We start from the raw sequence: 12,690 nt of genomic DNA, 5'->3' as shown, positions 1-12,690 counted from the left end.
ATTCTTTTTTACAACTACTTAGTACTCCACTGTGGAGATGAATCATAGTTTATTCAGTTGGTATCGTGTGTGAGCACTTCAGGTGTTTTTGGAGATGAATCATAGTTTATTCAGTCAATATCGTGTGTGAGCACTTCAGGTGTTTTCAGTATCTTGGTAATTTTTTTGTGATGAATAACTACGTAAATGTTTGAGCTCTTCTCTATGCTGTTTTATATATTTAGAAATATATCTTCAAAGCACATCCCCAGAAGTGGTATTGTTGGGTCAAACAAATAGAGACTGAGGAGCCATGTGCTTCATAGTTTTGATGTTACTGCTGCAGAAACTGAATGCATATGCATCTTTGCTCGGGTTGAAAAAGTCCTGTCTGTAGAGGTTATACTGCTTGGCATCCCCAGTCACAATGTTTGAGAGTGCTAGTTTTCTCATAGCCTCCCCAACATAGTTTGAGGTTAAATTTTAGGCTTTTTGCTAATGTAATGGGAGAAGTGACGGGAGTAATGGCATCTTACTTTAGTTTTAATTTGTATTTATGTAATTATGAACAAAGTTGAGCTTTTCATTTAAATGGAGATTTTTTTTAATCCTGTACTAAAGCTGTTTGCCTTAGTCCTAGGTAATTTTTTTTTTATCAATATCATACTTAAGGAAATTCCCTAACTGTCATATCATATCCCATAACCATTTCATAGTTTACTATTTGACGTGGTCCCAGTTGATAGTAATTTGACCACCAGGACAGAATGTTGTCCGCCATGATGATGACAGAAGTTTACCCTACAACCCAGCAATAGCACTACTAGGAATTTATCCAGAGGATACAGGAGTGCCGATTCATATTTTTTCAGTGTTATCAGTGTGTACTTACAAACATTTTTGATGTAATATCAACCAAGAATTAAGTGGAAATCAGTAGATACTGCAAGTTAGGAGTAGGAACAATTGATATTGAACATTAATGCCTTGATTTCTAATCATATTGAACCTACTGTATGTATTAGTTTCTTAAAATTTAGTTTACAGTGTGTTTAAGCATCATCTTTATAGTCTATCCTGTGTCTAAAATAGGAAAAAAACAAAAATCAAATTTTTCTTAACAAATACAAGTGTCCTCTTGCCTGTTGACCTCAGGTGACGTTCCCAGAATGTGTACGGTGGATGACCATCGAGTTTGACCCCCAGTGTGGCACTGCACAGTCAGAAGATGTCCTCCGTTTGTTGATTCCTGTCAGAACTGTTCAGAATTCAGGATATGGACCAAAATTGACATCTGTTCATGAAAATCTTAATTCCTGGATAGAATTAAAGAAATTTTCAGGGTCCTCTGGGTGGCCTACCATGGTTTTAGTGTTGCCAGGTTAGTAGTTTTTTCTTTTCTGTTTTATATGGTAAAATATATGCATTTATGATAATTAATTTTAGTAAGGATACAACATTGAACATGTTTACAAACTTTGAGAAGAATTTCATCAAGACCTACTATGCATCTGGAGTGCATTTGAGTAATGAAGAAGACTCTGGACAGAGGATATAGCATGACTGAGTTTTCGAAGAGAGAATGTTGTGAGGATCTTGTGAAAAAAGATTAGCTTGACCAAAGCAGAGGGTTAATATTGAGAAGTGCATGTCTGTGCAGTTGGGAACAAACTATAGAAAAAGTGAATTTGATCCTTTATTTTCCCAATAAATGCTAGACTTTGAGAACTTAGTACTTCTTCCACTCAAGAGAATTGAAACACCTAACGTACTGAGTTATGTTAAAGCTGTTGTTTTTAGTTCTTTAGGCTTGAGGGTGTGTGTGTGTGTGTGTGTGTGTGTGTGTGTGTGTGTGACAGAAAGTACTTTTGTTATTGCTATTGCTGATGTTTTCCTTTCAAAGAAAGTTTGTAAATTATTAAAACTGCATGTACACAGTTGTGTTTTTAACCAGTTACCATAAATATTCTTATGATTCCTCAAACTCCTAACCTATTTGAATTCAGAAGCTTCTTTCTTCTAGTCTGACCTGCCTTGTTTGTTAGTGAGGAGCCAGGTTAGAGGATTGCTTACTGACTGTAACAGAAAAGCCTAACTAACCTAGGTTACTCTAGTAATAAATGGAAAATGATTGCTCATGTAACATAAAGGGAGAACATTTGATTAAGGAGAGCTTGATCATGAAGAAAAATAACAATTCACTTGTGATGATTCTGTTGTTGGTTAGAATTGTTTTTAGCAATTATAATCAAGTAGATACATGAACATCTCCCACCCCAAAAAAGCCTGGGCTTTTTAGTATCTGATTTGTATTGCTACCTCTCTTGATATAGATAAAAGATAGGGAAATTTTAATAAAGTTGTTTCAGATTTTGAATTCAATGTTAGCTTTTTTTTTTTTTCTTAGGAAATGAGGCCCTTTTCTCATTGGAGACTGCATCAGATTATGTGAAAGATGACAAAGCTTCTTTCTATGGTTTTAAATGTTTTGCAATTGGGTATGAGTTTAGCCCTGGACCTGATGAGGTAGGAATGAATCTTCTCATTCTATTAATACTGTGTTTCTGAGGGCTGCTCTTGACTAAAGTTGTAGTTGCTGCTTTGGTTCAAGAAGTCTGAAATTTATATTAAGTTAGAGAATATAATTTAAAATACCTTGTAATTTAATTTTGTGTAAGTTTTTTTTTTTTTTTTTGCTACTTTAATACATGAAGAGAATAGAGTCTGTGTAGCAGAAAGTATAATTGTACCTGCTCCAAACCTGCTCAGGTGGCTATACCTTTCTGAATAAATAATAGAACCTGCTTTGCCAATGGGACTAATTTAGTATCTATTCTAAATGTTTCAAATCACACAATAAAACAAAAGGTGAGAAAAATGATCTGTTACTTCACATTAATGAATGACAAATTCTTTGGAAAATGGGCCTGTAGGCCTGGACCTTATAACATGCAGAAGACATTTTATTGATCCTCTTCCATTCTTAATTTAACAACTAGTTGACCTGTTATGCCTTCTGGGTTCAAAAGTTATGCTTGGGTGCAAATCACATTGTGTTGATAATCCACATTATCTTACAAATATATTGTCCTCCAAACATTTTTAAAGCAACTCATTTTATTTTTCTTTACTTTATTTTACTTTACTTTACTTTATTTTATTTTATTTTATTTTATTTTATTTTATTTTTGTAATTCTCTAGGGAGTCATTCAGTTGGAAAAAGAATTAGCCAATCTTGGTGGAGTTTGTGCAGCCGCTTTGATGAAAAAGGATCTAGCACTTCCAATTGGTAAGTCTGACCAAGGATAACTATTTAATATGCTGGTAGTTTAGATTTCTTTAGTGAAGATTGAAGAGTATCCTCTAGTCTTTTTTATTCACACAGACATGCACACAAACCCTCCTTAGGCACATACATGCTATGTGTCAGACACTAGGTTAAACACTGGATATATAATACTAAACCAAAAGTTTTGAGATATTTCTTAAATATCCTAGTGGCTATGTCCTAGTGGACATACCAGCTAGACAGTTAGATATTCATTGTATGGCACTCAGGGCACAAGTTAAAGGAAATGTCATTTGAACATAGTTGAAATTTAAAGGCATGGGACCGTGTCAAAGATGAGCTAGGAAGGCAGTGCAAATGAGAAAGAGAAGATAGCCCAGGATCAGAGATGGGACTTGCCAGAGTGTCAGAAATGGACAGTGCAGGAGGAAGAGGATGTAAAAAAGACAGGTGTGACAGCCAAAGAGGTAGGCGTAAAACCAGGAAAATTGGACATTCGTGGACATTTTTTTTAAATATATTTGAGACGTAAATTAAATCTCCACCATTGGATGGAAAAACTTCTTGATTACTTATATACTCAATAAGAAATTTATCAGTAAAATGAGAGAACCGTAAGGCCTTTAGAGCAGAGGGAGAGCATGGATAGAAAGGAGAGGCGGGTTAAATATAGATAGCTCTTTATTAGAGTTTTCTTGTGAAGCACAGATGAGAAATGAGGCACTGGCAGGAACAGAACCTTTTTATAAAATGAGAAAAATTTGTATGATATGTGAATCAATTAATGATCGGGATGGTAAAGATCAAACTAAATTTAGAAATATTTACTGATTCTATGATGCTTGGACGTGGTTTAACATGTATTTTCACAGTGTTTGGGAGTAAAAGGCATTACTATTGTATTTCCTCAGTTCTCATCCTCAGAAGGCCATCTGTAGCTCCTCCCTCGAAGACTACCCTTCCCACCTAATCCCTTCTCCTTCTCTGCTCTTTTTTTTCCTTTCCTTTTTCCTGTTCCCTTCCATGCTTCTCAGTTCCCCCGCTCCTCCTTAATGTTGATACAGATATGAAGAAATGAGACATGTTGTGTTCTCTTTATATGAAGGACATGGGTACAGCTTTTGGAGGAAATTTGTTAGTATCTGTTCAAATTTTACGTGCCATATACTTTTTGATATAGCAGTTTTGTACACACTTGCACAGGTGCTTAAAAAATATATGTTATAAGATAGATGAATGTAGCAGTGCTTGTGATAGTAAAACCTAGAAGCAACTAAAATATCTGTCAGTTGGAAACTGGTTAAATAAGTAATGATAAATCCGTACAGCAGGAATACATGGAACTGTTTAAAAAACAGTAACAAAGAGAGATTTCTATGTTCTAACCAAGAAAAATTTCAAATTATATTAGCTGAGAGAAGTTTCAGCAGAGGGTCCCATTTTTGTGAATATTATGTTATATATATGTATTGATATATGTGTATGTGTGCATGAGTATCAATATTGACACACTTATTTGCACACAAAGTTTGTTGAGCAATAAACTATCTTCAGAAGGAGGGTGGTAGAATCTTTCATTCACTCCACTTCTGTAAAATTCTGAATATTTCCTTTTGAACATGTATTACCTTATTAATAATTTTTTAAATTAATTAAACTATCAAACAAAAGTCAATAAATATATATATATTTTTTAATGTTTCTTTATTTTTGAAGGTTAGAGATACAGAGCGTGAGCAGAGGGGAGCAGAGAAGGAGGGAGACACAGAATCCAAAACAGGCTTCAGGTGCCGAGCTGTCAGCCCAGAGCCCAACGTAGGGCTCGAACTCACAAACTGTAAAATCATGACTTGAGCTAAAGTCAGACTTAACAGACTGAGCCAGCCAGGTGCCATTAAATATGTTTTATATTAAGCAATAAAGGAGAAAATAAATAGAGGATACACTCACTACCTTATGTTTTCCTGTAAATTACTCTTTTTACTAAAGGTATAGCTCTTGTAAAAGATAACCAAAATAAAAAGGCTCAGATTCTGAATAATCAGTTCCTTCATTTTGGGGGCGGGTAGAGGAGAACATAAGTACACTAAATTTAAAAGTGCACATTTATATGCAGTAAGTATAGTGTGTATATATGTATTGCAGATCACTTGATAGATGCCTTTTGAGTATTGCCTTTAGAATTATAGCCTTATATTCACACTGAAAATCATGTTTCTGAGATTGATCCAGAATGATAATAGTTCTTTTCAGTCTGGAATATCAGAATTGTGAAAAAGTTGTAATGAATGCAAAGGACTAAAGAGTTAAACTAAGTGAAGTGCCTCGGTGACTCAGTGAGTTAAGTGTCCAACTCTTGATTTTGGCCCAGGTTGTAATCTTGCGGTTCATGAGTTCAAACCACTCGTCCAGCTCTGCGCTGACAACATGGAGCCTGCCTGAGATTCCCTCTCCCTCCTCTCCCTCTCCCTTCCTGCTTCTCCTTCTCCCTCTTCTTCTCTCTCCCTCCCTCCCTTCTCCTTCTCCCTCTCCCTCTCTCTGCACCTCCCCTGCTCTTGCTCTCTTGCTCTCTCTCAAAATAAATACATAAACTTTAAAAAAAGTTAAACTAAGTATTAATATAGGTTACTAAAACTTTTCATTTACACAACAGGTAATGAATTAGAGGAAGATCTTGAAATTCTTGAAGAGGCTGCATTGCAGGTATTGTCCCAAACATAAGGATAAACTTTGTACGTTGATTTAAAAGCAGTATTTTCATTCAGAACTACCTTCTTTATCTTGACTATAGGACTTTCATTAAGTGCTTCATTCTGTTCATTGACAGATAAAGATTCATAACTTATAATATCTTGATAGGAGAAACCCAAGTGAGTTCTTGCTGTGCTGGATGGAGGTTGTTACATCTAGAATGAGACATAAATTCTGCCAGAGAAAGAAGTTATCAAGTGCCAAGGCTTTAGGGGAGAGCTTTGCAGAGCTGTTGACATTTAAATTGGATCTCAAAAGAAGTTTTATTTACCAGTTAGAAAAAGAGGAAATGGATGTTACTAGTAGTAATTTAAATAATTTCTATAGAGTACTTTATAGTTTATTGCATCTTTAATATCTATTTTTAGCATTTACATTTTGATGTCAGTATTCTCTCTTGTATCTTATAGTTACAATAACTGAAGGTCAAGGAAGTTCTGTGACTTGTCTAAGAACTCAGCTAATTGATAGAGGCTAGTATCCAGGTCAGCTGTTACCTACAGCTGGCTGTTTATATGCTGTTCATGATGAATTGATCACAACAGTAATAATAAAAACAAACATTTCTTTGATCTTGACTTTATCAAGTACTATTCCAAACACTTTGCATATTTTTAACTCGTTTAGTCCTCATAGCAGCCCCATGAATGAGAGACTCTTATTTCCATTTATAAGTAAGGAAACTGGGGCATGGAGAACTTAAGTAACTTGTCCAGAATCACACAGCTAGTAAACAGCTGGCTAGAATTTTCCATGATGTTGATCACTATGCTCCAATTATAGAGAGCCCTGGTTTCCTCAATAATGTTAAGAAACTTCTAGGTTTAAAAAATCCACCAGCTTTTGTTTTTGTTTTTAAAAAAGAGTTAAAGGGGTGCTTGGGTGGCTCAGTCAGTTGAGCATCCGTCTTTGGCTCAGGTCATGATCTCACTGTTCTTGGGTTCAAGCCCTGTGTCAGGCTCTGTGCTGGTAGCTCAGAGCCTGGAGCCTGCTTTGGGTTCTGTGTCTCCCTCTCTCTCTGACCCTCCCCTGCTCACCCTGTCTCTCTCTCTCTCTCTCTCTCAAAAATTAAAAAAAAAATTTTTTATTAAGAGTTAAATTGTTGTACTATAAGATACAAAAATAAAAATTCAATAGACATTTAATAAATACACTATGTACCAGACAACATTCTAATTAAAGAGAACCATCAAGGAGCAAATATGTTATTCATCCTTACAGATAGTATTATGGTTTATAATATGTCATTTAGACCAGATATAAAGAGATGTTTATTGTGCCTCTATTAAAGACATAAACCCTGATATCCCACCCAGGTTGCCCACATTTTTGGCATATAAGGTAGTTGTCATGGTGGTCTAACACCTGCTACTTGTTAGGCAGTGTAGTATGCACTTTATATGTCTTACATAATTTAAATTTTACAGTAACCACAGAAGAGAGATATTATGTGATTACCAGTTTATACATTTTGCAGATTCAGGAATGGTGTGTAACCTCTTAGCTCAAGAGCATACAGCAGTGCTTGTCTAAAAGTCAAGATTTGAACTCAAGTCTGTTTGATTTTAAAGATCATGATTTTTGAAATTGCGTTATCTTGTAGAATGCAGAAGGTATAAGTGTGATAGTAGTGGAAATACTACTTATTTTTCTATGAAAAATATTTTGTTTCAAGATTTATAATATAGTCAGTAAAAAATTTCTAAAGTTTTTTTGGGGCCCCTGGGTGGCTTAGTCGGTTAAGCATCCGACTTTCGCTTAGGTCATGATCTTGCAGTTCGTGGGTTTGAGCCCCGCGTCGGGCTCTGTGCTGACTGCCAGCTCAGAACCTGGAGCCTATTTCAGAGTCTGTATCTCCCTCTCTCTCTGATCCTCCCCTGCTCACGCTGTCTCTCTCTCTCTCTCTCTCTCCTAGAAATAAATAAAAATTTTAAAAAATTTTTCTAAAGTTTTAGCATTTAAAGCAGATCTTTCAAAAATATAAAGCTTGTTTGTCAGTCAGTGAGAACTAAAATTTCAGTTGTATCTGCCTCTTTTTCTTAATTTTAATTAAGGCTTAGACAGACTAATGGAGTTTATGTGTAGCCACAGTCAGGCTTGTATCCACATGTTGTCCAAGTACCACATGTTGGTACCCATCCACCTAAGAGAGCAAAGATAATCCACCCATGAAAGATGCCAGTAATGAGGACATAAAAAGTGAGAGACCTCCACAGCTGCCTGCAGAGACCTGGCCCAGACAGATGGGGATGTGACATGTGGAGGGTAGAGCGAGTGGAGATGCACGATCTCAGCCTGCACTGACATGTCACTTGTTTTGGTGGGAGGAAGGAGGCTGGAAGTACTAGCCCATATTTCCCTACTGGAAGTTTGTTTTCTACTTTGTAGGCTACTGGAGCGTGGAGAGAAAATGCTTCCCCGAAAAGGCCTACCTAAAATTGTGTGCAAGTTCAGGAAACTCATGTTATTAAAATTGTATGTTTTAAAATACATGAATATTCTCTTTTACCCAACAGGTGTGCAAAACCCATTCTGGTATTCTTGGAAAGGGTTTAGCTCTTTCTCATTCACCAACTATATTAGAGGCACTTGAAGGAAATTTACCACTTCAAATCCAAAGCAATGAACAGTCCTTTCTGGATGATTTTATTGCCTGTGTTCCAGGATCAAGTGGTGGGAGGCTTGCAAGGTAATGTACTTTAAGTGGTACAGTGACTTACTTCAGGACTTGCCTCACTCTTCATTTCCAAAGAGAAATGAAAGGGAAGGATGTTAAAATGCAGCCTAAAGAAGGTGGTTTATGTGTTTTGAACTTGCTGAAATATAAAAAGTGGTAAATATTTTAAAATACCTTTAAAGTATATGGTAGTTGTTAGTTGATTATTTTAAAGTTTCCTATGTGAACTTTTATTTAAAAAGTAAGTGGAGCACAGGTATAATTGAGAGGTCTAGGAATTTGATAGTAACATTTAATATCTAGACTAAAATTTATCACTGTATTTTAATATGGCTTCTTTTAAAACCTACAAATACAAATATATTTAGAATTTAAATCATTTGGGGTTATAGAGTTCTCATTTATCTTGTTGCTTTTTTTTTTTTTTTAATGTTTTATTTATTTCTAGGGGAGAGAGAGAGAGAGACAGCATGAGCAGGGGAGGGTCAGAGAGAGAGGGAGTCACAGACTGAAACAGGCTCCAGGCTCCGAGCTGGCAGTCAGCACAGAGCCCGATGCGGGGTTTGAACCCACGAACCGCGAGATCATGACCTAAGCGAAAGTCGGACGCTTAACCGACTAAGCTACCCAGGCGCCCTGTTGCTTTTTTTTTTTAATGAAAAGAAAAAATAGTCTGGCTGTATCATTTTACTAGTAAATATAAAAGTCTTAACTTCTTCCCAATTTTAATTTTAAAAATACAGAGATTCCTCTTGAGTTTTTAAAAACCAAAATGGTGACTGGGGAATAGACAAAGAACTCAGCATCACTGCTAACTTTGTGTACATCTTTATGTAATACATGACAGAGATACTTATAACTCATCTCCCAGGACAACTTGGATGTAGATCATGGAATAAATTCAAGAATGAATATCCTGGGGCACCTGGGTGGCTCAGTCAGTTAAGCTTCTGACTTCAGCTCAGGTCATGATCTCGCAGTTTGTGGGTTTGAGCCCTGTGTTGTGCTCTGCACTGACAGCTCAGAGCCTGGAGTCTGCTTCAGACTCTGTGTCTCCCTCTCTCTCTACCCCTCCCCCACTTGTGCACGTTCACTGTCTCTCTCTCAAAAATAAACAAACATTTAAAAAAGATTATCCATTTCTCCTATTAAAAAAAAAGAATGGATATCCCAAAGTGTATAATTTGGCAAAATTTACATGGAAGGGAAGGTAATAGGGAAGATCGTTGAGATACTGCATGAAGGAAGATGCACAGTACATCTTTAACCTAGTAGGTATCAGGCAAGCAGAATGCCACCTCTCTCACTGCTTTTACAGAGGAGTTGTTCTTTCCCAGGTTTTCAGGGTGGCAAATTCAGGCACACCACCCTCAGTTACAGTGAGTATACTGGGACTTCAAATACACACAGTCTGAATTCATTTTCTTGGTTATTTTTTGTCAGCCATAGTTAAAATTTCAAGTTTTCAGATCTTATTCTTATTTTATTTTTTTAATTTTTTTAATGTTTTATTTATTTATGAGAGAGAGAGAGAAACAGCGTGTGCAGGGGAGGGTCAGAGAGAGAGGGAGATACAGAATCCAAAGCAGGCTCCAGGCCCGGAGCTAGCTCTCAGCACAGAGCCCAATGCGGGACTTGAACCCATGAACCGCGAGATCATGACCTGAGCTGAAGTCGGACGCTCAACCAACTGAACCACCCAGGCGCCCCTCAAGTTTTCAGATTTTAAAATTACTTCTATTTATAAAAATATCAGAAATCTCTTGTACTTTGTCATATTTTTTAATGAGTGTGTCATTAACAATTTGCAAGGGAGTCACTTGTTGATTGTCACTGAATTGGAAATGAAGATATTATTTGGTACAGGTTTTATTCGTTTGGCCTAATTTCATGTTAATCATTGAAGATATTGATGAATGTTTACTTTTTTGCTTGTTTTTTCATCATTACTAGGTGGCTTCAACCAGATTCCTATGCTGATCCTCAGAAGACATCTTTGATCCTGAACAAGGATGATATTCGTTGTGGTTGGCCTACCACCATAACTGTCCAAACAAAAGATCAATATGGGGATGTAGTACATGTTCCCAATATGAAGGTAGTTATATCAGAATTAATAGTCATCAAAGCACTATTATTATTAAAATTTTAGAAAAAGCGAAAATCTATTTGTAGTACTGTATTTATATTTGTCAATAGAGGAAGCTGAAAAATTGTTTAAATGACTGACTTACATTAATTAGCACCCAATTTTCCCAGTTATGTTTAAAAAAATTTTTTTTAATGTTTATTTATTCTTAGAAGGAGACAGAGCATTAGTGGGGGAGAGGCAGAGGAAGTAAGGGAGATACAGAATCTGAAGCAGGCTCCAGGCTCCGAGCTGTCAGCACAGAGACTGATATGTGCCTCAAACTCGGGAATTGCAAGATCATGACCTGAGCTTAAGTCGATGTTTAACCGACAAACCACCCAGTAGGCGCCCCTCCCACTTAATGTTTTAGTTTTTGATTTTTACATTTTGCTAGGAGCTATAGTGATGCAAGGGAGGATAAGAAAGTGTTCATATATGCACGCAGAGGGAAAGCCCTTAATATACAGTGATTGAATAAATCAGTGAAGGAACACATTTTAAAATTGTGTATATATTTTTTAAAAGACACAAATACATTCTGTATTTGGTACTATTGAAACAACATTTAATTTAAAATATAATATTGACATATATTAAATTAGAAATGATGGAGGTTCCTCAAAAAGTTAAAAATGGAATACCCTACAATCTAGTAGACACTATTGGGTATTTACCAAAAAAAAAAAAAAAATACAAAACACTAATTCAAAGGGATACATACACCCGTATATTTATTGCAGCATTATATACAATAGCCAAATTATGAAAGCAGTCCAAATGTCCATCAGTAGATAAAAGAAATGGATTAAAAAATTGATATATATACACACACAATGGAATGTTATTATTCAGCCATAAAAAAGAATGAAATCTTGCTATTTGCAACAACATGGATGGAGCTAGAGAGTATAATGGTGAACGAAATAAGTCAGCCAGAGAAAGACAAATATTAAATGATTTCATATGTGAAATTTAGGAATCAAAACAAAGGAAGAAAAAAGAGTAGAAGACAATCCAAGAAACAGACTCTTAACTGTAGAAAACAAACTGATGGTTACCAGTGGGGAGGTTAGTGGAGGGATGGATGAAATAGGCGAAGGGGATTGAGAGTACACTTGTGTGATGAGCACTGCATATAGAATTGTTGAATCACTGTATTGTACATCTGAAACTAATATAACACAGTATATTAACCACACAGGAATTAGAATTTAAAACTTAATAAAAAAATTAGGAATACAGGGATTTGGATGGTAGTAAGGAATGAAAATAATCATGTGCTGTATTAATGAATATAATTAGTTGGATACCTTTCCTGAGACATTAATTAATAATGACATTTTAGACACTATTGCTATGCATAAAATGAATCTATTGTGATCTAATCTATTAATATAAATATCTCGTTTAAAACCTTTATTATATTTCTAAAAAAAATGTATATTGAATGAAAATTTGTATAGGCAGTCCCCAGCTAGCCCCACGCTTCCCAAGGTGTGTTACAAAGTGATTTGGTTGTTTGGAGTTTAGAGTTCATTAATCAACAAAATTCTTTTCATTCACAGAGTAGTTTATAACAGAAAGCAGAATACCTGTCATTCTATAGTATTTCAGTACTCTGAGAATATAAGATTGTTCAGTGATTCACTTCAAGGTTCATAGTACAAAGGCAAATGTACTTTTGATGCTAATATACAGTTGTTTAAAGAAATATTAAATAAAAATATATATATATAAGTAGTGGCTATAATTTAAAAATCAAATGTCTTTAAATTTGAAAGTACTTATTTTTTATCTCCCCCCCCTTTTAATTACATTTAAAGTTTAAAGCTTTTAATGATGGCAGTGTATATGAGCTGAAG

At 35.6% G+C, this 12,690-nt stretch overlaps 1 protein-coding gene across 1 annotated transcript in view; it reads left to right on the top strand.

Annotated features, from left to right (window-relative positions):
* Positions 1-12,690, top strand: part of MYCBP2 (MYC binding protein 2) — a 280,386-nt gene that overhangs the window by 162,868 nt on the left and 104,828 nt on the right. Inside the window, exons 41-46 of the mRNA XM_039252458.1 lie at positions 1,135-1,360; positions 2,387-2,505; positions 3,182-3,269; positions 5,923-5,972; positions 8,537-8,709; positions 10,651-10,795. Coding sequence (XP_039108389.1) covers positions 1,135-1,360; positions 2,387-2,505; positions 3,182-3,269; positions 5,923-5,972; positions 8,537-8,709; positions 10,651-10,795 — 801 coding nt within the window. The remainder of the gene's footprint in view (positions 1-1,134; positions 1,361-2,386; positions 2,506-3,181; positions 3,270-5,922; positions 5,973-8,536; positions 8,710-10,650; positions 10,796-12,690) is intronic.

Source organism: Hyaena hyaena, unplaced genomic scaffold, assembly GCF_003009895.1.
Source record: "Hyaena hyaena isolate Hyena2069 unplaced genomic scaffold, ASM300989v1 scaffold_413, whole genome shotgun sequence".
NCBI classification, from domain to species: domain Eukaryota; kingdom Metazoa; phylum Chordata; class Mammalia; order Carnivora; family Hyaenidae; genus Hyaena; species Hyaena hyaena.
The sequence above is the reverse complement of the archived record's forward strand: the minus strand, read 5'-3'. Positions and strand labels throughout refer to the sequence as shown.